At 55.8% G+C, this 27248-nt stretch overlaps 1 protein-coding gene across 4 annotated transcripts; it reads right to left on the bottom strand.

Annotated features, from left to right (window-relative positions):
* Window positions 1-9029: 9029 nt before the first annotated feature.
* IMPDH1 (inosine monophosphate dehydrogenase 1) lies at window positions 9030-25441 on the bottom strand. Of its 4 annotated transcripts, none has more exons than XM_055307596.1 (15): window positions 25193-25440; window positions 20855-20953; window positions 18706-18754; window positions 16412-16513; window positions 16205-16279; window positions 15757-15963; window positions 15516-15603; window positions 14494-14693; window positions 13765-13855; window positions 13420-13515; window positions 11917-12060; window positions 11666-11810; window positions 11200-11343; window positions 11011-11094; window positions 9030-9799 (listed from the first exon to the last, which is right to left on the bottom strand). In XM_055307596.1, exons 1-15 carry the CDS (start codon window positions 25372-25374, stop codon window positions 9778-9780), a joined length of 1728 nt encoding a protein of 575 aa, XP_055163571.1. In that variant the 5' UTR covers window positions 25375-25440; the 3' UTR covers window positions 9030-9777. The 4 variants fall into 4 exon arrangements, with proteins under 4 accessions (XP_055163571.1, XP_055163574.1, XP_055163573.1 ...); XM_055307599.1 differs by lacking the exon at window positions 25193-25440 and adding an exon at window positions 20363-20406 and having other exon boundaries at window positions 20855-21016; XM_055307598.1 differs by lacking the exon at window positions 20855-20953 and having other exon boundaries at window positions 25193-25441.
* Window positions 25442-27248: the final 1807 nt, after the last annotated feature.

Below are 27248 nucleotides of genomic sequence, written 5' to 3'. Positions count from 1 at the left end.
TTTTATAGGGCAGAGCGGGCCCCAGGGAAAAGTGTCCTGGTTCTCACATCCCTGTAAAAAAGCACACGCCCTGCTTAGAGCTGAGGTCCCCTACTCTGGACCACCCAGGCACAAGATGGGGGGACAGGTCCAAGGCTACTGGCGGCTCTGGGGGCTCTGTTACAAGCCCCTCCTCCCACACAAATGCGTTGGAGCAAACCCAGCTGGGCTTTGGTTTTAGACAGCTTGAAGTCTTCCCACAAGTGTCCTGAGAACTCAGCTGTTTCCCCGCAGCAGGGGAATGGATACCCACAAGCCTGAGCTGCTTCTGCCCATGACCCTCCCCTCCCCATCCCTCTCAGGGCTCAGAGAACAGAGAGGAGCAGCCAGAGGGGCCTGCAGGGCTGATGGACCACAACAACAGAGCTGCTACGTTGGCACCCCTGTGAGGCCTAGTCAGGGTGTCAATGGAGGGGGCACCCCCCTTCCGCCAGAGGAGAAGCCGGCTGCCTCAGCACAGGTTCCATTCCCCTAGTTCTCCTTGGCGGGCCTCCCTCCTCCCTACCACCAAAGCAATCTTTGCTCCTCATCTCAGCCTTCCTCCTTGTTTCCTGAGACTCGATGCCTTGGTTATGTAAATGGCAGGATCACTAAATGGCAGCATTGATGCTGGGGACACTTAAATCTACCCCACCTCCCAGAGGGCCTGGGCTGGGCAGGGAATGAAGGAGGGGACCTTCTCCTGGACACTGAGTGGGGAGTTCACTATTGGGATGCAGGCTGTGGGTACCCTGGCTGTGTTCTACATGTTTCTGCACTCTGCACCCTGCTCCCTCTGCAAGCTTAGCCCTTGATCAGCTGCCCGTGGGAGGAAAACTGGAAGAACTCCTCTCTAAAACCTTTCCAAGAAGGGCGCAGGCGAAGAGGGCAAACCAGAAATCCTACTGCTTCCGCTATTGGAGCAGATTGCTCAAAACACACTTCTTGTTTTACAAGGTTTGAAATAAGCTATTCATCACACTCTATCCCCGATTCTGAAATACTAACCATGTGTCTGAAGCGGTCTTACTTGGGAACCAGGAGACCTGTGTTCCAGTCCTGTCTTGGGCAGAGCCATGAAGAATGTTCCACCCCTTCTCTCAGGGCCTGACCACTGCTGATAGGAGGGTGAAGTCATGTCTGCAAGGGCAATGACAGGAAAAGCTTGGAAGGTGGGGCCACTGGGAGATTGAAGGCAGGCAGGAGCTTGGAAGGTGATATGGAGAACCAGAGGTGAGGAAAGCCTGCTTCCTCCCGGCCCCCTGGGGAAGACCGTGCTCCTCCCTGAAGGACTAGACTCTGCCAAGAGCAGGAAAGTGTCCTCACAGCCAGTGTGTGGGGAGGTGGGGCGGGGGTGGGGGTAGTGTTGGTAGGATGGGGGGGAGGGCAGACAATGATACATTGTAAGAACTAAAAAATGTGGAATCATTGAATGGATGATGAAGAAGAAGGGGATGAAGGTGGATCCTCTAGAACCATGCTGTTCAGTGTGCTCCATTGACAAGCCCTTCATCCCAACACCTCATCACAGCCTCCCCTGGCCATGGCCCCTGGTGCTGAGTGAACTCAGGTGACGGGCTGGTTCAGAGAAGGAAGCCTAGGTAAGGGGGATGGGAGCAGACCCTCCAGCAGGCCTTCTTGATCCTTCTGAGAATCTGGGACATTCTGCTCCCTCTGCCCAGAAGAACGACAGACACACCACTTTGCACACACAGGAGGAGGCGGTCATAGATCCTCCAGAGCCCATCCCTGAACCCTAGTCCACAAATATGATCTCTCCTTCTATTTCAACGTTGCCCAGGTACCTTTTCTTCTGTCCCACACCAGGGCCCTGAGGACTGACACAACCCCTGCCTCAGGCCAGATCAGGATGCAAACCCCAGGGACTTGGAGCCAAAGCAGAGGGCTTCCAGGAGGGAGGGGCTCATTTCCAGTCTGAGGAGGCAGCCTTGGGATCGAGGCCAGCCAAAGGATCTGGAGCTGACCAGGCTCTTCACTTTACAGTGGGAACCCATGCCGACCTCAGAGGAATGGTGTGAGATAATATTGATGGTGTTTAGCATGGAGTAGATTGAGGCTCATGGTAAATGTGCTGTAAATATCCCCGTAGTTATGGAGGAAGTGAGCATCCTAGCTGGATCCTAGAATGTTGAATAATGGCCCTCCAAACATGTCCACATCCTAATCTCTAGAATCTGTGAATATGCCTTTCACGGCAAAGGGGGCCTTGCAAGTGTGACTGTGGTAAGAGTTTGAGGTGGGGAGATTATCCTTGTGGGTCACTATAATCATTAGAGTTCTTATAAGAGGGAGGTAGGAGGGTCAGAGTTAGAGCAGATGTGAAAATGGAAGCAGAGGTCAGAGAGGCAGGGAGATTAGAAGATGCTGAGCTGCTGGCTTTGAAGATGGAGGAAGTTGCCACCAGCCGAAGAATTCAGGCGGCCTCTAGAATTCTGCTGGACAAGATAAAGGATTGTCCTCTTCAGCCCCTCTCCAGAAGGGGCACAGACTGGAAGATCTAGTTTAGATTTCCAACCTCCAGAAATGTAAGATAATCAATGTGTGTTGCTTTAAGCTGCTGTTGTTTGTGGTAATTTGTTACAGCAGCAACAGTAAACTAATACACTAAAGCCTTGCCAGGAGAGGCCCGAGCCCCCAGGGGCAAAGCTGTGGCGCAGGAGGGAGTTTGGAGGGGGATTTTGCAGCGGGGCAGGGCAAGGAGTGAGCCTCTGATGAGAGAGGAGGGCCGGGCATGGAGTGCTCAGCCCGTGACCTCACCCTTGGCCAGCCACAGCTGCCCTGGCATCCGGACGCCTGTCAGCCCGGGGTTACATGCCTCACTGGGCCAGAAAGGGATCCCTGTGTAGCCAGGCCCCAGGCAAGGGCGGGGGTGTGGCAAAGAAGGCTGGTGCCAGGGGAGGGAGCCCAATCAGCCCTGGGGCTGTAGAGGCCACACGAGTGGAGGGAGGAGGCGAGCAGGGGCTGGCGAGGTGCCCTGTCACCCAGGGCCCCACCAGCTCTATCCTGCTCTACTTCTCTCCTGAGGGGCATGAGCATTCCTTTCCTCTCCTCTTTTTCCTTTCTGTGCCCCTGGGCTCTCTTGGGATCTCCTAAGAGAGAGGGAGGGGTAGGGAATTTGGGGCTAGAGAGCAAATGGTAGGATCACAATTGGCTCAGTGGTCGAGTAACTGGGTGGGTAGCCTGGGGCAAATCACTTTGCCTCTCTGAGCCTGCTTTCTCTTCCGGAAATGAGGTTGATAGTAAGTCCCTACCACATGGGGCTGTATTAAATGACATAATGCACGAAACACAGTGCCCCACATAGAGTAAACCCGATCTGTGCATCCTCTGCTTGCAGTACTCAGCGGCGTACAGTATGTGTGTTCTACAATTTTATTCAATCTATTCAACAGGTACTTCAGAGCAACAGTTTTCCATGATGAAGACATCACAAAGGAAAACAGACCATATACACATAAGCAGAGAGTATGTTTGTGATGTGTTCTGGAAAACAACAAAACAGGAAAAGTGCTAGGGATAGAGATAGGGATGGACAGCTAGGCCTGCTGTTTTGGACATGGGGTCAGGGAAGGTCTGTCTAACCAGGTGCTCCTGGAGCAGAGACCTGAGGGCAGTGCAGGAGTGAGCCACGTGGATCTCCGGGGGAAGTAGAGGGAACAGGCCTGGTGGGAGCATTTGAGGACAGCAAGGAGGCCGACGTGGCTAGAACAGAACTGGTGGGGAGAAACAGATGGAAAACAAGGTCTGACATAGGGTGGCTGGATCGTGAAGGGCCTTGTAGGCCACAGTAAAGACTGGACTTTACTTTTACCCCAGGGAAGCCACTGGAGGGTTTTGAGAAGAGGCAGGATATGCTCTGGCCTCCATTTTAAAAGAGTGACCCTGGCAGTTATGTTGAGAAGACTCTGTAGGGAGGCAACATTTGGGGCTAGATGCTCCTTGCAGGAGCCGATGCAAACAAGGGGTGGTTAGGACCACCTTTGCTGGGGGAGACGCTAGAAGTGTCAATGATGTATTACGGAAGCTCGCCAACAGGATTTGCTGATGGATTTAACGTGAATGTGAGAGAAAGAGGAGTCAAGGCGGGGGCTCCACGATTTTTTGTTTTCGTTTTTTTCTCAGCAGCCAGAAGAAGGGAATTGCTATTTTTTGAAATGAGGTAGATTGAAGGAGGACCAGGTGTGGGATGATGGCGGGGAAGTTTGATGGTTAATTTTATGTGCCTACCTGACTGGGCCATGGGGTGCCCAGATAGTCAAACATTATTCTGGGTGTGTCTGTGAGGGTGTTTCTGGGTGAGATTAACATTTGAATCTGTAGAATGAGTAAAGCAGATTCCCTTCCCCAGCGTGAGTGGGCCTCATCCAATCTATTGAAGGTCTGAATAGAACAGAAAGGCTGAATAAGGGAGAATTTGCTCTCTTTGCCGGACTGTCTTCGACCTGGGACATTGGTCTTCTCCCGCTTTTGGACATAGGCTCCGACTGGATTGCTCTCCTGGTTCTTAGGTATGTATAGGTAAATGTTTATGGTTATGTTCATCATGAGATCCTGTTTCATGTCCTGATGGACATGTGGAGCAACCAGGTAAACGAGACCACAATGGAGTGAGAGTACATTAGATATTTGAACTGAATTTGAATCCTCCAAATCTATCCCTTGACTCAGTGGAAGCCAGCCTTTTTTATACAACTGCTGAAACGGAATCCATTCCTGCACCGTCCTGGGCTCCAGCTTCGTCCTTCTTGGACAGCTTGCCTGTCTTTGGTTTCCCTAGGAAGTCCACACAACCTCCAACTCTGTGGTCCTCCAACAGAGGGGAGTCTCCGTGCAAGGTCAGGGGAACCCTGAGCAGAGGGGTGCCCCATGCAGGTGAGGCAAAGGTAGCCGTGCTGCAAAGGGCAGGTCCATCTCTGGCTCTCTTCACCCCTGCCTAATGTTCCTGGTCCCCTAACAGGCCTCACCCCAACCCCCTCACACCAGCTTCCCTGAGGGACCATGCCCATCACCAGGAGGCAAAGTGGAACGGAAGGGAGGAGGTCTGGGCAGGCCCTGCTTCCTAACTGAGCTCACCTCTTATCATCTGGTGACTTGGGAAGTCACTATCTCTCTGGCACTCATTTTCTCCCTCTGTAATAAAAGAATTTGTGCTACTACCACCTTGTGGGATTGCTGAGGATACCATGCACCTACCACAGTGACTGGTGCTTGGTTAAATAAATGGCTGCGGAAAGCAGCTCTTTTAGACTCCTTTCCCCACCCCCACCCAGCTTCTCTGCTTTCTGAGAGATTATTTTACTCCCGTGCTCCTCCTGTCCTTCAGACGCCAAATTTTACTGTGGACACGAGCAACCAGGGAACGGTTGCCAAGGGCAGGGCTTTCAGAAAGGCTGCCTGTTGCCTAGGAAACTGCCCCGCTCCAGGGTCCCGGGGTCTCCCAGGTCGACGGGTCCTGGCGCCACCTGCTGGATGCCGTGCCACACTGCTCCTAAGGTCCCCGGACCTGGGATTTCCGGCTTCCCCAGGCAATAGAACGCTCTCTGCCCGTGCTCCTCCCCCCAAGCATCTCCACCATAAAAAGTGCTTTCCTCCTGGGACACCTGGGTGGCTCCGGGGACCCCTGGGTGTCTCAGTGGTTGGGCATCTGCCCCTACCTGCCCTTGGTCACCCTGAGATGATCCTGCCCTGAAAGGTGAAGGGTGGAGTGGACCTCGTGTGCAGGGTCAAAAGACAGGAAGCTGTTGAGATGGCTGGAGTGGAGGTGGGGGTGAGATAATCTTCTTTCCCTAATGAGGATCACAAGTGGAGAAACTAAGGCACCCAGAGAGGGAAAGGCTGGACTCTACCTGTCCCAGGCTAATACAGCCCCCTGTTACCTACACGCATCCCCTCCGACTCTAGCTGGGCTAGGGGGTGCAGCTCACTTGGGAGCCAGACACCTAGCTCTCAGCCCAGAGACTACTGTTGCCAATGGTCTTAAGAGGGGATGGAGCAGGAGGCTGGGACCAAGGTCTCTTGGGTGCCTGATCCTGCCTATCTTCCCTCTGGAACTGAAGCAGAAGGAAAGTAAAGGAGGCTGGTGAAGGTGATTCGCTCACCCTGTAGATGAGGGGCCCTGTCCTAAGGACAACAGGTATGGGGAGCAGGGTTTTGGAGCTGGGCCTGGTAGGTGTTGCCAGGGGCTGCATGCTCTGACCCTGGCCCTACCTCTGAGCAGATGTCCTGCTCAGCTGGAGGTGGAGGACTGCTGGGTGTGGGGTGATGTGCACAAAATTGCCCCCTAATAAGGGGGGAGCTATGTATAAAGTGGGGGTGAGGCATGGACCCAGAGAGGTTGGCATCAGAGTCTGGCCCTTACAAGCCAGGAGGAATCCTGAAGGAATAAAAAGCTTAGTGTGAGGGTGGAGGAAGGAGCTGCCTCTCCCTCCTTTCCCTGTGGCTGGCTCCTCTTCCTCTCTAGAGCCCACTCCCGGATGTAAGGAGGTGGCATGGAGGGGGAACTGAGGGTGGCTGAGTCGTACACAGCTGGGGTGCTGACCCCGTTCCGGGCTGGCTGCCCACCCATTTCCTGATCAGCACTGGAACCACAGAAGCTCAAAGAGCCTTCAGAGGACCAGTCTGGCCCCTCCTGAGCTACTGGGTCAAGCCACCTGAGGGCCCCTGCTCTCCGCCTGCAGATGTGGGGGGAAAGGTGGGGCCAGAATTGAGCGCTACCCACCACTCCTCAATCTGTCCTCCAGGGTGGGCTGGTCACTGCCCTACTGCTGCCTGCCAGCTCTCGGGCTCCTTTCACCAGGGTCGCTGGGCCTCCGCCAGCTGCTGCTTCTCCCCTGGCTGGGACAGGTACCTGCAGCTCTACCTGGTCTGTGGCTTCCGTGTGCTGGTTGTGGAGAGTGCCCGTACTGGAGCCTGGGGCAGGCTGCCTGCATGCTGGTGTCACTGTGGGAGACCAGGACACTGGCTGCCCACCTGCTGGTGGTGCATGCCCTCTCTCTGTGTGGCTAAAACCCTACACAGGTGCTGCTGCTTATGAGCCAGGACCTGGAGTGACACAGCAATGTGGCCTGCTGCCTGCGCAGCCACATCTTCCACAGCCTGGCAATGGGCAGCCTGGACTGCACGCAGCTAGGTGAGTGTGCCAGGGTGAGGGTGGGGAGTGCCTAAGCCACACCAACCAGGCTGGACTCCAGTTGAATATATTCTGCTGATCACAGGGTCTGTGATCTGCATCTGCCCCAAATGTGGCTCTGGACTACCTCTGGATCTGATGTGGCCGTCCTCCCTAAAGCGACTATCCCTTTGTCCCACCTGGGCCTTCAGTGGCTGAATTCTATAACCTAGAGCAAGTGAGTCTGGGCCAGCCTGGCATGTGTTCATCTCCAGCCTCCATTCCTTTGCAGAAGAGGAGGGCCAATAGGACATGCCAAGACTAATTTACTGACCACTCATAACCTTCCTTCCGTACATTCTTTCATGTAACCTCACAATGAGGCCATGAGGTAGGTGCTGTGTGGTCTGAAACTCTTAATGGCACGTGCTTTGACAAATCTCAGAATCATATTAACTGGATTCATGGGTTTCTTCAACAGTGATTCTCAAACTTGGGTGTGTGTCAGAATCACCTGGGCCTGAGGGATAGCTCATAGGCCCAGACCCTGTCCTACTTCAGTGATTCTGGGCTTCTGGATTTGTTTTTAGCTCTCCAGGGGGTTTGGATACATACCAAAATTTCAGGACCATTGTGCTTAAACTTCCTCAAGAAGCACCAAACTAAAGCTAATATACCTCAAGTAACAGGAAGGTCATTGTTACAAGGTAACCTGTTCTCCTGGTCAGCTCTAATCGCCCAGTTAGATCTAGTGCAAAAGAAAAATTCTCCCTTTGAACCATGTACACCCTTGCTGCCAAGTGAAACTGTATTTCTCTAAAAACCCTTAGATCTTTCCCATCTCAATTGCTGGTCAAGCTGATTCCTGTATGGTTTTCGCAAACCAACATGCAAGACAAACATGAAACATGGCCTCATTTTGGTCCATCCCCCATGCATCCTTCTCCCACCCAGCTGAGTCTCTTTGGACTCTTAGGGGCTCACTGAGGCCACAGACTCCAGGGTGCGAGGCCTCTGGGAACTCTCAGTTGACCCATCACTTTGCAACACTCTTGGAGGGGTCATTGAACCAGCTCTGAACCCAAACAACGGTCCTGCCCTCCAGGTCTTTCTTTCTCATCCCTCAAGGCTGGAAGATGCCTCAGTGAGAGTCAGGGGAGTGTTTCCAGCTATTCCCTACCCACCCACTAGGGTTTAGTTTCTATACCCTCTCCTCATTCCTGCCACTAGAGCATTCAGGCCATCTTCTTTGCTTCCACTCCTGAGTGGTGCCTGTACCTTGGTGGCACAGCTGCATGCCCAATGCCCAATTATAACAGAGGCAGAGAAAGGCAATGTGAGCACCCCAGGACCCCGAACCCTGAGAATATTCAGCAGCCCACATGTAAGTGCTGTCCCCACAAAGAGGGCTTTGAGTCTGGGACACGGGTCCTGAGCTGCATATGAACAGTGGGAGCTAAGTCTCTCTACCTGGTACCCACACATGTGTCTCAGCTGATGAGGCCACAGGCTCTGGGCCTGGTGATCAGGGTTATAGCCATGCCCCACTTCCACCTCTGGTATCACAAGGCTGCAGTGGGGACTTTGGGGCAGTCACCAGTGTGGCTTCCGATGGTAGTCTTCTACAGCCACAATGGTTCCTCTGCCACACCATCTGCCTGCATGAGCATGCCAATGTAGGCACAGGCCTGGGAGACCCCCCCCAACATGTGGCCCACTTGTGCCAGTACCCCCTAGAATACCACAACGCCCTCCTCACCTTCCTGGGGACGCTGGGCCTGGTGACCCCCAGCACCTAGCCCAGCTCTGACAGGGGCTCTGGGCTCCAGCTTATCACCAGGATAGGTGCCAACTGCCCAGCAGACAAGGGGCAGAGACAGGATGGCAGAGGTATTGAGACCTCTTGATTTATTCAGATTATTTAATATACAATGACGTAACTGTGACCCCAAAGTGTGCAAAGTTAAAGCCTTCGACTGCAGCTGAGAGGAGAGGGCAGGAATGGTACACCCGGGGATGGCGGTGAGTCAGGAATGATGGGCAGCCTCCTCCCCAGGGCCAGGGGCAGGGGCAGGGGGAGTGGCCTGAGGAGCAGGGCCCGGGGAGCCCAGGGCCAGGGGAAGGGGGCAGAGACCTCCCTCTGGCCTAGGTCAGGAGCCCAGAAGTGCCACATGGCTGAGGGGGCGACAGCCCAGGAAGGGGCCAGAGGCAGGGCCAGGAGAGCACCATTTCTGGGATGGAGGTTAGGGAGGAAGGTGCCCTACAGAAGCCAGGAGGGGCCACCTGCCCCAGGGGTGGGCGCCAGGCCGGAGCAGGCTGCAGCGAGAAAGACCTGAGGCAGGCACAGGGCCTGAGAGCCCAGGCTGGCTAGGCTCAGGGGGACTGAAGAAGGGGGAACCCGGGGTGGGAGGTTGCCCCCAGGGCAGCCGAGCCCCAGGAGCAGTCCTGACTCTGCAGGGGATGGCCAGGAGGGGCTGCAGACCCTCAGGGGCGCCCCTCCTCTCTCCCTGGAAAGGAACTGGGGAATCCGTAGTGCAAATCTATGGACCACTCAGTTATGGAGGGAGGCTGTGCTCAAAGGGGCACCCTGCGGCGCACCCCCTCCACTGCCCTGGCTTCCACCTCCATCCTCAGTACAGCCGCTTCTCGTAACTGTGGGGACAAGGCAAGAGGGAAGCCAAGAGTGAGTGTCTGGACCTGCTCCCTTCCCAGATCCCCTCGCCCTTAGGCCTTAGGATGCCAGGGCATCCCCACATGGGGTGCAAGAGGGGGAAAGAGCAGGCCCCGTGCCTCTGTCTTCCCCAGGCCATGGCTCCTGAGAGAACCATGCCAGGTGCAGAGATAGCCATGCTCCCTCTGGCCACAGCCACAGCTGAGTAGGCTGTGCCCAATGCTGGGGGTGGAGACGCAGCTAAAGAAGACACAGTCCATCCTCACAGAGCAAGCTCAGACCAAGCTGAACCTCTGCTGCCATGTCTCCACCCCAGTCCTGCACACACACTGGCCGAGGCCCCTTGTGGTCATTGGGTTCAGTCCAAGACAGGGAGACCTCAGGCCTGTGGTCGGGGACATCTCTCTGCACCCCAGAAGGGACCATTTCCACTGGACGAGGGGCCGTTGTTGGCTGTCCCCAGCTCGGTGCCAGTCCTGGGGTCCACATCCCATGATTACACCCCAGTGCCACCCCCGACCCAACGGCCCCCGCCCCCAGCCCAGGTCCCACCCAGACTGCCCCTGCTCTACTCTACGCTTGGCCCGGGCAGCGCAGTTACTTACACGGCAGAAAGGTATAGCTATGGGAGGATGGGGCAGAAAGAGACACAGGTTAGATGCCCGCCTATGCCTGGGGGGACAGGCCCTCTCGACCAGGGCGGGGACGCATGCCTGCAACTACTGCTGCCAACTAGCACTGCCCCGCCCAACGGTCGCCCCAGCGCTGGCCCTGGCATCTGTCTCTCTGCCCTTTTCCCCGCCAGAGGGCTCATGCCCCCAGCCTCCACCTCCTGCCTGACGCTGCCACCAGCAAGAGCCCAGCACCTCCAGCCCCTGCCACCAGCCACCAAGCTTCTGAGCAAGCAAGGGACTGGGAGCCCAGGAGGGGCTAGCAGCCACATCTCCCATGCCCTGCTCGGGGAGCTGCCCGAGGGGAGGGGAAGGGCCTGCCTGCATGGGGGCCAAAGGGCAGGGTCTAAGGGTGGGCTAGGCCCTGTAGGGCAGGGTGATGGGGTCATCCTGCGGAAGCATCCATTCCTGGTGCAGAGGGTCCACGGGTTCCCTGAAACCTCGGCTTGGCCTCTGAACCATGGCCCCACCTGCCCAACCCAAGTGCCAGCCAGCTGGGGCAAGGAGGCCACCACACTTACGAGTGCAGGCCATGGACGCCACCCTCAATCTGGGCCGACATGGTCCGCTTCTCGAACTTGAGCTCTCCTGAGTACATCATGGACCTGCAGGCAGGTCAGTGGAGCATGTTAGGGACATGGAGGACAGAGGGGAAGCAGGGTCTTCCCTCACCTGTGCCCCCCCACCCCCACCCCAGTCACAGCACTCACCGCAGGACAGACAGGCTACGGGCACCGATATCCTGGCAGCCATGCTGGATACCTGCTATGAGGTAGGGCACGAACTTCTGAATGGAGCCTTTGTCCTGGATGGAGCCCGAAACACCCTGTGCGATCTTCACCTTATCCCCCTCACTGCGTGGAGGGCAAAGAGATTGAGCCAAGCAGCCCATGGCTCAGGGGAGCCCACACCACCTCTTGAAGGTACCAGCACAGGGGATACCACCCAGGAGCCCCCCATCCCCCAAGCTGCCACTCCCTGGCTGCAGTGTAAAAAAGCACGGGTTCGGAGTCAGATGGCCCAGGCACTATCCCATGTCTGCTACTTGTACCCTGTGCCTCAGTTTCCAGAACTATCATATGGAGAGTAGGCACCATCTTGGGAAATCAAAGGCTGTGTGGATGCTGAAGGGTTGTGGGCTGGTCTGCCCGGGGCTGGGGTTCAGAAGCAGGGCACCTGAAGTATCGTTTCTGGCTGCTGCTGCTCTTCTCCATGGCATCCAAGGAGCCCATGCCCCGGTATTTCTTGAGCCTCACCCCATCCGAGAAGAAGTACTCGCCAGGGGCCTCCGTGGTGGCGGCGAGCAGGGAGCCCATCATCACTGTGGTGGTTGAGGGGTCAGTGCCTCCAGCCCCATAGACCTCCTACTGCCCTTACCCAGCTCCCAACCCCCTCCAGCCTGCCCCACCCCAAGCAGACCCCCTTACCTGTGGAGGCTCCAAGGGCCAGGGCCTTGACCACGTGCCCCACGGTCTGGATGCCACCATCAGCTATGACCGGCACCCCGAAGCGCCGGGCATACTCGGCCACCTTGTACACAGCAGTGCCCTGGGGCCGACCACATGCCATCACTGCAGGAGGGCACACAAATCTGAGGTGGGGAGAGGCCCGTCTCCTTGTGTCCCACCTCCTCTTGGGAAAAGGGACAGGGCTGGATGATACTTCTGAGGCCCAGGATAGGCAACAGTATATAACACTAGGGGGCATGTCACTCCGGGGACCTGGCCCACTCCACCCAGAACAGTACCATGCAGGATTTTGCCGGAGCGGGGGGGGGGGGGGTGCTGTGTGTGTGTGTGGTCAGTACTAGCCTTCAGAGTATCAGAGTATAGCATCCCTACCCCCAGACTGGTGCACTTGGGTCTGGGGGAGGGGTGGCAGTCCCCAGACTCAACCTCTCTCTCAATCTCTTTTATTTGCAAAGCCTGTTACCAAGGTTAGGTACTTATAGCTCCTCTGGGATACTGGTTTGCGTTTCCTTTATTTTAATAGTTCAAGGTTTCTAAGTATGAGATTTTAAGTGGGAATTCTAAGGAACTAGCACTTATCTAGGGATGGAGGGAAAGCTGGATAAAATGGAGAAGAGGCTTTCTCTGGAAGTACCTGTGGTTTGTTTTGTCCTTATTGCCTCTCAAGAGTTAGAACAGTGCCTGATACACAACAGGTGCTCAATTAATATATGGTAAGTCACTGAGTGAAGGCCCGCGTTTTACCATGGTGGTCAGCTAAGGTGAACCATAGATATTTAAAAGCAGAGGCTCTGAAGACCAAAAAGAGGAGATGTTTTGGGCAGAGAAGACCAAATGGGTCACTCTAGTGAGGGAGAAATGACCCCCACTAGAAGATCCAAAAATGTCCCTTCAGGCCAAGCCAGGACCCACAAGTCAGACACCAGCCTCCAGGGAGCACCCCTCAAGCATACGAGGATGCACACCAGGGTCTCCCACCCCTCCACTTCATGTTCAGGAATGCACCCTGCAAAAGGGCTTTGTGACTGAGAGGACCCCCCCCCCTCACTATTGCCACACAGTGATAACGTTGTATGTCCTTACACATTCAGGGACATGCTATCTCCACATCTTAAGTATCTGCCTTGTCACAAAGCTTATCCAAACTCTGAGCTGGCTTCCAACAAGCCCCTCAGGGAAGTATTCACACCAGCCTTGGGTCTCCAGATTGGGCCTTCTTGACCAGAATCTGAGAAGTAGGCTGGCATACATGCAAAATTCAAAGTAACCTTATATCAGCCTTTCCCAAGTCAGTGGGTCAGATAGGCAGAGCTTGAGCCCAGGTCACCCCTTAACCCATCATCCTGGGAAAGAGACTGTGCAGCGAGCATTCAGCATGCGTCTGTGGAACAAGAGTGGGGCCCCAGAGCCTGTGGAGGCCCAGAGGGGTGTTCTTGTTGGCATTACTCTCCTGACACCTACCTTCTTGGGTGATGCAGATAGAGCCGCAGCCCATGCCCACACGCAGCCCGTCCACACCAGCATCAATCAAGTTCTTGGCCTGAGCTGCTGTCACCACTGGGGGTGGGGAAGAGGGTTTGGAGGAGCAGGGAAAGAGGAACAGTGTGAGGATAGGATGCCCTTTCCTTGCCCTGGGGCTGCCTGGGACCCCAGTCTAGCCTCCTCGACCCACAGTGACCAAGCCCATTCAGTCAGCCCTCTTCCCCACACAGGAGTAATGCCATCACCTAGGAATGCTGAGGACAGTTTCCTTTGTTATGCGGTGAGGGGCCAAGGACAGGGGGTGACGGGGGACCCTGCACTCACCATTCCCCCCAATCACCTGGAGGTGGGGGTATTTCTGCTTGATGTAGTGCACCATGGCGATCTGATACACAGAGTTCCCTTGGGAGGAGTCCTGTGAGAAAGGAGACAGGAACATTCAGACTTTCATGGCCAATAGTCCTTGATGGGGGAAGAGGGGATTATGAGCAGATAAACTCCTGATATGGTATGAAAAACGTTATGAGAAAGCTCTTTTTCTTTCCCCAGGGAAAACACTTGACAGCTCTCAGCCAACTGAGTCTCGAAGAGGCTTGCTTTCCCCAAAAAGTTTGAGCATCACCAGTTTGTAGTCTCAGAGCAAAGCCCCGTCATACCCACTGTATGGACTGGTCCTTGCAGCAAGATCTTGCCAGGGGCCATAGCCTGTTCCCACCAACTCACTACAGATGAAATTACTTAATTTTTTCAACCCTGGTTTCTTCATCCGACAGGTGTGGGTGGTATTGTACCTCAGGGAACTGTTGTGAGGGTCAAATGAGTTTATCCACATAAAGGTCTGAGTGCAGGACCAGGCAAGTGGGGGGTGCTCGAAGAATGTGAGCTCTAAGTATTAGGGTGCCTCGGGCCTCCCAAAAGGCCCACAATTTTCTCTGAGCTGTCAGAGTACCCATGACCCTCCTAATTCCAATTTCAGGCTTATTTAGAAGCAAACCCAGGTCTTCCTAAGCCTCTCGTCTCCCGAACCACCCTGCTCCAGGACGGTGCCCATACCAGCACTATGACATCGGCGCCTGCCTGGGTGAGCAGGTCCAGGCGGTATTTGTCATCCTCCCGGGTACCCACAGCTGCCCCACACAGCAGCTGCTTGTGGGAATCCTTGGAAGCCAGAGGGTAATCCCTGTTCTTCTTCAAGTCAGTGCGGGCAATGATGGCCACCAGCTCATCACGATCGTTGACAATGGGCAGCTTCCCTGATGAGGAATGCAGAGGTTAGGTGAAGGAACAGGCCTCTGGGGCTGGAGTGAGAGTCCCAAAAGTGAGGACCAAACAGACCAAGCCTGAAGATTCCACTGAAGTACCCAAACTAGCCACTAGGTGACAGCACCCACCCAGGAAATGCTCCTAGGCACCTGGCCCTCTTCCCAAAGAACAGGAAGCAAAGAAACCACTCAACCCAGTGGGTTCCGGAGCTCTTCCTGCCCTGTGGCCTAACCAAGCTGGGTGGGCGGCCCCTGAGCACTGGCAGCCTTTCACCTGCTAGGCTACAGGCCACAGTGGTCAAAAACTCCTAGCCGGGGGACAAATATGAGGCAGGGAGGAACATGCACCCTCTCCAGTACCACCCCCAGGAAACAATCCAGTCTGAGCCGGGAAGCATTTCCCAGTGTCTCCCCTATTGTGCCAGTGTCCCCAATGTCAAATACATTTAACTGCAGGATTTCTCAAGGTCTTTGATAAGCTGACATACAATTCTTTTTATGGAATATGGGGCATAGAAAGCATGTTTCAGCAGTTTTGTTTTTGTTTTGTGATGAGCATTACACAGGACTAGCTTTATAGGAAGACATAGTGTGAAGATGCTGAATAGGGGACAGGTTTTCCTAAGCCAAGGAAAGGACCTCAGGATTCATACTCCAACCTGGGGTTATTCAAAACTTCCCCAAGGCCTGGGCATCAGGCAGTCTGGTTGCTGGGACAGCCTACAAAGCTCTGAAGGAACAGGGGGCCTGGGGTACAGCGGGACAGATTGGGATGGGGGGAGGGTATTGCACTTTCTGCGCACTCCCGGGTACCTTTCTTGCTGCGCTGCAGGATCTCATTTGCCTCTTTCAACGTTACACCCGCCGGAGCCACCACTAGCTCATTCCGCGGAGTCATCACCTGTGGAGCCAGGAACATTTGCCTGCAGGTTGGCAGGTGAGAGAGAAGGGAGCCGGGCCTCCCTCTGGTCCCTGGTCACAGGCACCAGCTTGAGGCCCCAGGATGTGAGGCCCTTCCTCTGCCCCCACCACACTGTCTCTGCCCTGCAAGTACCTCACTAAGGAGGGTGGTGTGGTCCTTCTCAGCAAGAAAGTCAATGTCTCGGGAGGTTACGATGCCCACCAGCTTGCTCCCCATGGTGCCTGTCTCAGTGATGGGGATGCCGGAAAAGCCGTGCCGAATCTTGGCTTCCAACACATCGCCCACGGTGTGTGAGGGGCTTAGCACCACGGGGTCCGTGATGAAGCCCTGTTCAAATTTCTGTGGGTAGAGACAGGCTTCCTTCAGAAAAGCTGAAAGAAGGCTGGAGGTGGTTTACAGCCATGCCACGGGAGCCAGGACTCTCAATGGGAAGAGAGGGCCACTGGGCAAACAAGGGCTGAGCCCCATGTCCCCAGTGTGGGAAAGGGCAGACAAGACCCCACAGCAGTCAGCCAGAGCATGGCAAAGCAGGGGGCAGCCAGGTCGCATCTTCTTTCTGGGGAACAGGCCTCGTACTTGCCTTGACCTTCCGCACCTCGTTGGCCTGGAACTCCGGAGTGCAGTTGTGGTGAATGAAACCAATACCGCCCATCAGCTAGAGTGAAAGGGAAGTGTGATCAGAGCCAGGGGCCAACCATTTTGCTCTGCGAACCCCACTCCTGAATCCAGCCCCCATTTGGTCCCCCTCTACCCCCCAGAGTCTTCCCAACACCGGTGCCTGACTCACAGCCATAGCAATGGCCATGTCGGCTTCTGTCACAGTGTCCATCGGGGAGGAGATAAGCGGCGTCTTCAGGGTGATCTTCCGAGTCAGGGCTGAGGTCAGGTCCTGAGAACAGAGGCATTGTCTGTGTGAAGAGTTTTACCAATCGCTCCACCAATGTGTACAGAGCCCCTATGGGTCCCCCGCACCAGGACAGGCCTGCAGATACAACAGTGAATGAGGCAGGTGCTATCGCTCCTGAAGTTACATTCTACTTGGAAAAAAAGATGACAAACATGTAAAACACTTATGAGATTATTCAGTCAGGATAAAGGCCCCAAGGAAAGACAACAAAGCTAAGTGGCCACGGGAAGGAAGATGTGGTGGTCAGGGGAAGCCTCTTTCTTGGGATATGACAAGTGGGAGCCAATCAAGTCCAAGTCTGAGGGGCTGTCACTGCAGGCAGAGAGGGCTATGTGTGCGAAACCTGCCTCCGTTCCCAATCTTCCTCAGGCGTATTTAAGACAGAAGAAGGCTTTCACAGGAGAGCGAAAGGGGAGGGGCAGGGGCTAAGGGGCAGAGACAGACAGGGGTTAAGGGGATGAACAGTAAGGATGTGTAGCCTTGAGGCCATGGAGAGGAGCTTAGATTCGATCCTAAGATGAGAAGCCACTGGAGGGTCTCATGGCAGAAGAGACATGATCTGATTCATGTGGGTTTTTTTTTTTTTTAAGATTTTATTTATTTGTTTGAGAGAGAAAGAAAGGGCACAAGCCAGGGGGAAGGGCAGAGGCAGAAGCAGGCTCCTCATCGAGCAGGGAGCCTGATGTGGGGCTTGATCCTAGGACCCTGAGATCATGACCTGAGCAGAAGGGAGATGCTTAGCCGACCAAGCCACCCAGGCGTCCCTGACTTATGTTTCAAAGAAGTTGCTCAGGCTCTGATGTGGAGAATAGACTCTATGTGACAAGGCCTGAGGCAGGGAGGCAACAGAGGAGGCTGCCCAACAGGGCCAGGTGGGAAATGCTGTGACCAGGAGAAGGTGTAGAAAGGAGTCTATAGGACATCCAGGAAAGTAAGGAACTAAGGGTCTGCCACTCAGGGGAGAGGTCAGAGCTGCACATATACATTTGGGAGGATGTGCCTCTGAGATTCAGGCCAACAGCTCATGGATCTTAGCCCCCAAAGCACTCACAGATGTTGGTATAGAATTTTTGGAGATCCATAGGCCCCTGAAGCCCGTCCAGAGACCCTGGTTTGGAACCATGGCCCTGCAGTCTAGAAAACTCTGTCTTCTCCTCTCCCATCATGCCACAGGAGAAGAGCCACACAGCCTTCCTGACCTAGGCCATAGGACTGGGAGACCCGGATAGCCAGGATGGTACTTTTCCATCCCTTTCTTCTTTGCACCCTGCCCAGGGTCTGGTGTAAAGTCAGAGGGCTTGGTAAATTTCATTAAACTGAACAGTTGAACCAAGATATCCTAGTTGCCATCACAAGGGACATATCCAGAATAGCCCAAATTTTCCCCCCCAAATCTATCCACATCAGCACTGGCTACAAGGCTGGACATGAGTCTCCCTGACGGAAGAGTGATCCAGGCACACTCAGGCCCTTTGGTCTTCCGTGAGCATCAGACCCGAATAAGTATCAGTAACAGCAACAAAGGAAACTCTCTAATATGCATGAATTCATGTAAAATAATCTAACTTCTCCATGAAATGACTTATACTCGTCAGCACTCACCCCTTGGCTTCTAGGAGTCTGTCATAGGTTAAAAGCATAAAGAACACTGTTCATTCACTTGGCTCATTGCTGAGCCCCTTCAATAAAGTGAGGCATCGTGTTTCCTTGTATTTGTCCAGAACTGAATTCTCACAAATCGTCTTGCCAATTCCTATGCATTACAGACCCACAGACCAGTCTGTCCACCTCATCCAAAGTCTCCATAACTTTACTGGCTTCTGTCATGTCCTTGCTCAGCATTTCAGACAAAATCCAATCCTTCCTGACCGCAGTAATGCAGCTGCCACACCCATCCCCATCCCCTCTCAGGGTTTTTCGGAACCTCACCACAGGCTCTGGCAGTGACAGCCCTCCTGCCCTGTGCCAGGCCCACCACTCAGCACACCCCTGAGTCCCCACAGCTGCTTCTGCCCCATCAGTCTACCCCACTGCACTGTGCCAGTGTCTCTGGCAGCAGTAAAGGCTACATGCCTGAGAAAAGTCTCCCCGCCATCCCGCCCTTGAGCAAGAAGTCAGCCTCTTCTACCACATACAGGGTCCTCCTCCCCCAGGTCGGCAGAAGAGGTACTCACCACCTCATCAGCTATGAAGTCTATGAATCCTGGGAGAATCAGGAAGTCGCTGTGAAGACAGAAAAGTGAGCGTTACTGGGTGAGGAGGGGTCCCCAAAAGGGGCAGGGCCTGCCGTGCCAGGCGAGGCAGTCTAGGGGTGAGAAGGGGGGCAGAGACCAGAGCCCTCTGATCCCTGCCATTCCCTGGCCAGGGCTGAAGCACCCTCATGCCCCCCACTAGCGTCTTGCTGACTCTAGCCCAGAGACCCAGAGCCAAAGCCAGTGGAAGGTCTGTGGACCTGGGGCGCCACCAAGGCAGCTGGCCTCAAATGTCCATTGCCTTCAGGGCTCAGAGCTCACTGAGGCACATAGGAGTTCCTGTAATGACACACATAGCAGATACAGCGCCTGTCCTTGAAAACTTCTCAATCTTGATAGATGGAGGCAGTAAGTAAACACAGAATGAACCCAAAAACCATTTAGTAGTGCAGCATGGCATGAGCACCACCAGGCACAGGACGAGCTGCACAGCCCAGGACTGGGGCTGCTGAGTCACATGGGGTTCAGAACAGCATGGAGGGACCCTGGGGGGCTGAGCATGGGGCATGTTCTGACAGAGCAGGCACTTGGAAATGTTTTGACAGAGCTGCCACTCCACTCCAGTTGGACTGGAGCAACCAACAGACATGACCTGGGATGGGAAAGGGGAGAAAGGGGCTTTACAGTTGTTAGGACCAGGATGCCGGGGCCCTAACCAAGCGTGGCAGCTGCCAACACTAGGGTGGGCCATGGTCATGGCAAAGCCCTGAAGGAGACCGTGGGCCTGCGTGGATTTGGCAAAGCACTGTGCATAACCCAGGGGCCCCTTGGGCCCAATCTGCCTGAAGTCACATGGCCTTAACAGACACACCCAAAAGCAAAAGCTCCATACTTTAGGAACACTCCCAACCGGACTAAGCAAAGCAGCAGCCACCCCAGTGCAGGAAGGAAAAGCTGCAGGGTGGGTGGGAGGGGTGGGGTCTTTAACCTGCCAGTCGTAGAGAAACTGCTAGGAATTTCCCTAGAGAGTTTACCTAGAAGACTCCAGTGAACAATGTATCAAAGAGATCCTTTCTCCCCCTTCATCAAAGACCCCCCCAAACAAATAAAGAACCTTAACTGCCCCTGCCCCTCGGTAACCTTTCTGTACAGTGAAGAGGCCTCTGTGGCACACTGAGAGGGAGGAGAAGAATCGCTGGAGTCTGGGTCCCTCAATATTCTGTAGGTATTACATACACCCCTCACCTGGCCCACACCCCAGCTATGGCCAGGCAAGCCGAACCACTTAGAAATGACTGGGAATCCTGGTGACTAGGGAAACTGCCTGCTGAGCATGAGTGCTTACAGGCAAGGGCAGGGACCGGCAGGAGACAGGGCAGGGATGCTTTTGACTTGCCAGCATCCCCACTCTTCCCAGTCCCAGGTTTTGATGGTCCTTCCTGGCATGGACACAGTCCTGCAGCCAGGAGAGCTAGTGCCAGGCCTGCAGCCCGCAGGACAACTGGCCCAGGGCCCATGGAAATGCAAACTAAGCCAGAGGCAAACAGATAGGTCTCATCCTTCTCCAAAACCCCCCGTAGGGTGGGCTAGGGGTGGCAGTCACAGAATGCTCATGCCCTGGGGGGGCACTAGTGCTAACCTGTGGGCCGGCCGGGGCACACTTGGAAGGAAGGCTGGACAGGTCTGTGGGAAAAAGGAGCCATCCCAACTGCCCAGCTGGGCCTCTCCTGGAGGCAACACCCAAGCAGCTGCCTTAGCTGGACTCCGGGGTCCCTTCTGCCCTCATGTGAGCTGGGAGCGAGAGGGTGTCCTGGACCGAGGTCTGGAAAAAGTCTCTCCATAACTCCCACATCTCCAGGTCCCACCGCCCCGGGGCCCCTCCGTGGGGCCAGGACGCCCGGGAGAGGAGCAAGGGGGCAGGCCGTACCGTACCGGGGCATGGCACCGAGGGCCCGCGACGTCGCTGTGCCACGTCCGTCTCAGCGCGGGCCGCCTTCCTTCCTCCGCCAGCCCCCGCCACCCCACCCCAAGTGACTCGAATCGGGCCGGAGGACGCGGGCGTCACCCAGGGGCACGGCGCACGTGCAGGGCCGGGGGTGCGCGGGGCTGGGCCGAGGCCGCCGGCGCTTACTTGTAGGTGAGGCCGTCGGCGTTGGCGAAGAGCTGCTGCGCGGTGAGCCCGTCCTCGGGCACGTAGCCGGTGCCGCCGCTGATCAGGTAGTCCGCCATGCTGCCGGGAGACAGCGCGGCGCGACATAAACACCCGCGCGGGCCGCCCCGCCGCTGCTGCTGCCGCCGCGCCGCCGCCGCCGCCGCCGCCGCCGCCGCCGCCGCCACGCTGCCGCCGCGGGCCAGGCGGGCCGGGGGCGGGGGCTGCGGCAGCCGCGAGGCGGGCCCGGGGCGCCGCCCTCTCCTCCCGCCCCTCCCCCGGGACGGCCGCCTCCGCCTCCGCCTCCGCCCCCGCCTCCCGCCTCCGCCTCCGCCCCGCGCCGCACAAAGGCCCGGTGGAGCCGGGCCCGGCCGCCGCCCGCCTCCCGCCGCCCGCCGCCCGCCGCCCGCCGCCCGCAGGGGCACCTCCGCCCCGCGCACGCGAACACGCCCCCTCCACCCCGGTCGTCCCGCCTCCTAGCCCCCGGCCCGCACCCCAACCCCCGCGGCGCGCTCCCGCGCCGCGTTCACTCCCAGCCGGGGTGGCCCCAGCCTCGGCTTCCCGCAGCCGCCCGGCCCCCGCTGACCTGAGTCTCCCCTTGTCCTACTCCCCACCCCAGGGATACCTCCAACACGGTTTGCCCTCGCCCAAGACCAAGGGCCAGCCTCTGATGGGGACTGGAGCCCTGCGGAACTGGTTTGAGCTCACAGCTCCCCAACACGGGAGTTTGTGGTTGGACCCTCCCGGTAGCAAGGCTCCAGTGTCCCCCAGCATCATGCCTAGGAGCGGCGTGGGCATTCTCGGCAATGACATTCCCTGACCTTTGGGCGGCCTTGAAGCCCTCTGCAGTTTACGAGGCATTTTTCATAAATGATCACATTTACTTGACAATCCGTTGGCTGCCAACTATTAGATATCCCCACTTTACAGATGCAAAACCTTCCCTTCGGAGAGCAAAGCAAGGGAGGACCGGTACTACCTCTGATTCCTGATCCAATGCTTCAGTTTGTCAGCCCTATCCCCAGCTCAGAAAGTGGTATGTGTGTGTGTGTGTATATATATATATATATATATATATATATATATATATATATATATATATATATATATATATAATCTGGGTTTTAACCCCAGAGAGGAAAGTTTGTTTTCATTTGGGAGGGTAGTATGCTGGGAAGGTGAGGGAGGATCACAGGCCTGGCTTAGGCAAGTATGCATACAAATTAGGACACCGGCTGGGGAAGTTTTAAGGATTTCCCAAAGCAGAAGTTTGGTGGCTCTGTGGGCCCAATAAGACCCAGATTTCTACATGGGGGCATTAAGATTTGGCAGCAGCAAATTGACTCACCTGAGGAGAGGTGGGATGGCAGGGGGCCAACCCTTCTCTCTGTGAGACCAGAACTGCTAATGCTACTCCCTGACCAAAAGCTAGAGAGCAGAACCCATCCTGCACCCCAAACTCCACAGTCTCCTCCTCCCTCCTCTTCCTGTGGCCCCACAGCCCACTTCTTGGTTAGGGGAGAGAAACGCAGGGCAGGGACACAGTCCTCTTCCTGGCAAGGTGGCTTTCTGTGGTGCTCCCTACCTCCCGCCTCAGCCCTTGGAGGCTGCGTTTGTTTACCTCTCAGCAGTTTGGTGGCAGCCGGGCCCAGGGGAGGCTCCCTGGGATGCCCAGCCTCCCCCAGTGACGCCCCAGGACCCTGCCAGGAAAATACAGACTGTTCCATCTATGTGCAGAGGGGAGGGGGACCTTCCCACAGAATTTGGGCGATGAAGCCCGTGAGGCTACAGTGCTGGAGGAGACTCAGATGAGCAGTGTCCTCTTTCCTCTTACTGTGAGTGATGGGAATATCACAGACCACCCCCACCCCCAACACACACACAAGCTTCCCTGCCCACCTGGGGACCCCTGAGGAGGGTTCCTGATGGGGGCTTCTGAGGGCACTCTGGCACTGGAAAGAAGGGAGTGGGCCTACTGGAGGTCTCTGCTGAGTAGGGGCTGGAGCCAGCTTGCCAGGGGTGCCTCAGAAGCACTCCTGGTTCCCCAACACTCATGGACTTGGCCTGAGGGGGCCCGTGCCATATGGGGGAGTGAGGGGGCCCTGAGGGGCATAGCATTAGGACCTCTCCCTGGCCACCTGGAGACAGAGCAGTGAGACCAGCCAGAGAAAGAACCCTGGCACATCAAAGCTGTCCTGGGCCACTTCTGCAGCAGTAGGATAGGGGCTGTAGTGGCATTGTAGGCCAAGAGCACAGGTGGTGGGTGGTCTGTGGTCTCTAGGTCTCCAAGGGACCTGCTCTGGGGCACTATCCCCTACAGAATGGGTTAGGAATGGGTAGGGTACTATTCAGGATTCCACCAGAGCTGGGGTGCAGGACAGCAGCTGGATTCTGACATCTCAGATGACCTTAATGGGACATCTGCCCCAGCCCAGAAATTGGACCTAGGGGAGAAGGCTGCCAGGCTGAGTTATGGGGAGGGTCACTTTTGCAGTGATGACAGAACTTAGGGCCCTACTCCCCTTCTTCTGCTGCCCCACATCCCCGCCTGCTCTGACCTGTCAGAGCTCCTCATTACTCTAAGCTGCTGGGCTCAGCCCTGGGTTAGGCTGTCCTTTTCCAGAGACGGTTAATCCATCCCCGTGGCTTTCCTCCTCCCTCTTCCTGATCTTCCCCAGCTGCTTCCTCCATGGGGAGGAGACACCGAGGCAACCAGTGGGCCTCCTCAGCCTGAGGAAGGGCTGTTGGTCCCCTGAGGCCTCCCACCTAGCAGCTGCGAAGGCAGTGGGATAGAGAAGCAGGCCGAAGCACCTTCTCCAGGGTAGTGGAGGAGTAGTGCCCAGGCTGGGAGCCAGGGGTTTCTGTCTGGTCTGGAGCCACTCAAAGGGACAAGATTTCAAAACACTTTTGAGGGGAGGGTGGGGGTGGGGTGAAGAGGTAGCAACAATATTGGCCTTATAGAGCCGGGATGAGGAACATGGCTTGCCTAAGATGGAGCTAGAGAACAAGAACACTAGCCCCAAACCCAGGACACAGAACTTCCCATCCAACCCTGTCCTGTTCTCAGAGCTCTCTAAGCTAGTGATAGCAGATGGAGGTCTCGCCAGCAGGTTGGGAATCTCATTACACCACCTGGCTGGGGCTTGGGTTTTACACAGGTTCTTCGGAGACTGGTGGGGGGTGGGGATGGCCCCTTTGTGTAGAAGTATAGTCTGGAGAAAGAATGCTCCTTTTTTGCAGCCCCGGTCTGAGCTGTGAAATGATCCTTTTGCAGTACCTGCTTGTAACCAAGGCATTGCCTCCATCAAGCCTCCAAGTGCCCCAGCCTGCTCCCTCACCTCATCTGGCCTCTCCCTATCGCCCTGGCCCCTGGGCCCCAGGAGGTGAATTTCTAGGATGGGAGGAAGGATAGGGCTGCCGGAACCTGAGTCAAATCTAGAGAGGCAGCCTGCCAGGGCAGGAGGGGCCAGCGTTCACCCAGCAGCCCCTTAAGCCTTTAAAAGTTCTTACATAAGCCACCAGCCCCTGTGCAGAGCTGCAGGGCTAATTCCCCCAGACCACCCCCCCCCAAACCAGCTTCCAGGTCACCTCCCCAAGCTGCTGAGCACCAACAGATGGGGCAGAGAAAGAAGTCCAAATCCTCTGGACCGGAAGGACAGCGGGATTGTATTTCAAGCTGTGATACAAACCAGAGATTAGCCACTGTCTCCTTTTCAGCCAGTATCCCTGGGGCCCAGCTCAACACCCTCACTCTTCCTCCAGGGACTCTTACAGACCCCAGCAGGCTAAGGGCAGGAGGGGTCCTGAATCTTAGGAGAAACCCTGAGGCGAGCTGCATTAGTAGCCTCATCAGACTTTAGTGAATGGTGAGGAGGGGGCAGTGTCCTCCCCCGGCTCTGAGGAAGCATCCATCTGGACACCTACACCTGCCAGTAAGACTCTGGAGGTAGCTCGAGGAGGAAACAAAGTTGGACAGGGACTCCAACAAGCACTGTTTCCACCCCAGGAGTTGCAGCCACTTGGACCAGGTATCGTCGGGTGTGTAGCCGAGGTCCGAATAGGGCTAAGACTTTAGGGAGCGTCTTGCCGACCTGCTCCCGTATTCGGCGCAGCACCGAACCCTTTGCACAGCGCCTGCCCGCTTCCCCCAACCAAAGCCAGGTGTGTGGCGTCTGCGCCCGGCTTCAGGGGTTTAGGGGTTGAGGAGGTTAGAAGGCGAGGGTGCTGGGGCCTGCCCTTCCCCTCCCCCGCAGCGTCGCCGGGTTCCCGGAGCCGCCGCGCCCGCCCCGGATGCGCCCCGCGCTCTGCCCTGGGCGTCACCTCTCGGGCTCGTAGCCGGCCTGCAGCAGACGGGCGCTGTACCGCTGCGCCGCCGTCTCGTGTCCGGGGTGTTGCCGGGCTCCGGGCTCCGGAACGGCGGCGGCTCCGCCTCCCAGCGGCGGCGGCGGCGGCGGCGGCGGGAGCGGGCCCAACCCCGCTAGCGGAGCTAGCGGCCCCTCCATGCGGAGGCCGCTGCTTGGGCGCGCGGGAGCCTCTCCGCCTGGAGGCTCCCCGGGCCCCCGCTGGGGAGTGAGCGCAGCCCAGTCGGGGGCCGGGAAGGGGCGGGGTTCGGGGCGGGGGCGGGGCACCGAGGGGAGGGGGCGTGGCCCTGGCGCCGGCTCCGCCCCGCCGGGGAAGCGGGCGTTCGGGCTCGGCCGGTCCCTGCCGTCCCGGGATGGTGAGGGGATACCGGGAGATGGAGGTGGACCTGCAAGGAACGCCCGCGCCCCATCACCTTCCCCACCGTCCGGACTAAGGAAAACCAGAGAGGAAAGGAGCGGGGCTCTAAAGAGCGATGGCATGGTCCTTTGGAGCGCCTCCTGCGGGCCAGCCGCAGACCTACCGCAACTCGGACAAGACAGGCGGGGGTGATTATCCATCTCCCTTTGCCCGCTGCCCCCTTTACCACCTATTCAATAGATTCCCCTAAACTGCAGAAAAGTAGATTTCGTCAGATTTTAACTGGCACCACCTGAGGAAGGAGCGGATAAGGCTGCAAGCTCCTGAAGAAAAGGGCGTTTCTGCCCTCTTTTGGGGTACCCCATCACCAAGCAGCGGGGCTGGGCCTACAGGTGCTCAAACTTGTTCATTTACTGACTAAAAGGCATAGCTTTTTCTATTTCACCATTGTTATTATTCTTGTCGACAGAGTCCTTGCCCTCAGGCAATAATTTCTTTGAAGAGACAGAGTAGATAGAAAATAAACACTTGACAATTCTTGTACTGTATACTTAAAAAAAAAGTCTGACGATCTGGGAGAGCAAATGGTAAACACTGAATGACTGGCGGTGTTAAGATGTATTCCAAGAAGGCAGGGTTATGGATCAGACTCCTCACCAACTATTTCACAAAGGAAATTGAATATTTGCAGTGGTAGGATCTTTTTTTTTTAAGATTTTATTTATTTATTCATGAGAGACACACAAAGAGAGAGGCAGAGACATAGGAAGAGGAAGGAGAAGCAGGCTCCATGCAAAGACTCCAATGTGGGACTCAATTCAGGGACTCTGGGATCACACCCTGAGCCAAAGGCAGATGCTCAACCGCTGAGCCACCCAGGCGTCCCACAGTGGTAGGATCTTGCATTTTATTCTTTCTGGTGTCTTTTCCTATATGTGTACACACCCATTCCCCAGATTTTGGATTAAAACACTTTCTCTGACTCTTGGCCACACATGAAATCTTGTTACTGTGAATAACGTTATAGACAATATTTTTGCTATTGACTGAAGGTTTGTGTCCCCTCAAAAGTCATATATTGAAACCCAATCCCCGTTGTGATGGCATTTGGAGGTGGACCTTCTGGAGATGATTAGGTCATGGGATTAGTGCCCTTATAAAAGAGACCCCAGAGAGCTTCTCCAGGCCTTCTGCCATGAAAGGACATAGCGTCTATGAAAAAAGTTCTCACCAGATATCATATCTGCCAGTGCCTTGATCTTGGACTTCCCAGCTTCCAGACTGTGAGAAATAAACTGTTTAAGCCTCTGAATCTATGGTATTTTTGTTATAGCAGCCCAGAGGAACTCAGACAGTTTGTATAACAAGATTATTTCCACGGCCTTGCAGATCTCTCAGAGGGGCAAGGGTGGACTGATCTTAACTATACACAATGATACGGTCATTCTTCTGGTCCCTGATCATGAGCTAATCATTCTTTTCACTGAAAGAACCAACACACAGTTTTATGACTATAAACAGGAGCAGTAATATATCAGAAAGGACGAGGACTGGCTATATGGTGAGCCTAGGTCCACATGTGGACCTCTTACTATATAATCACTCAAGTCATAAACTCTCTGAGCCTCAATTTCCTCATCTTTCAAATGAGGTTAAT

The sequence above is a fragment of the Nyctereutes procyonoides genome, unplaced genomic scaffold (assembly GCF_905146905.1).
Source record: "Nyctereutes procyonoides isolate TBG_1078 unplaced genomic scaffold, NYPRO_anot_genome, whole genome shotgun sequence".
NCBI classification, from domain to species: domain Eukaryota; kingdom Metazoa; phylum Chordata; class Mammalia; order Carnivora; family Canidae; genus Nyctereutes; species Nyctereutes procyonoides.
Note: the sequence above shows the minus strand (reverse complement) of the source record. Positions and strands in the feature narration are given on the sequence as shown.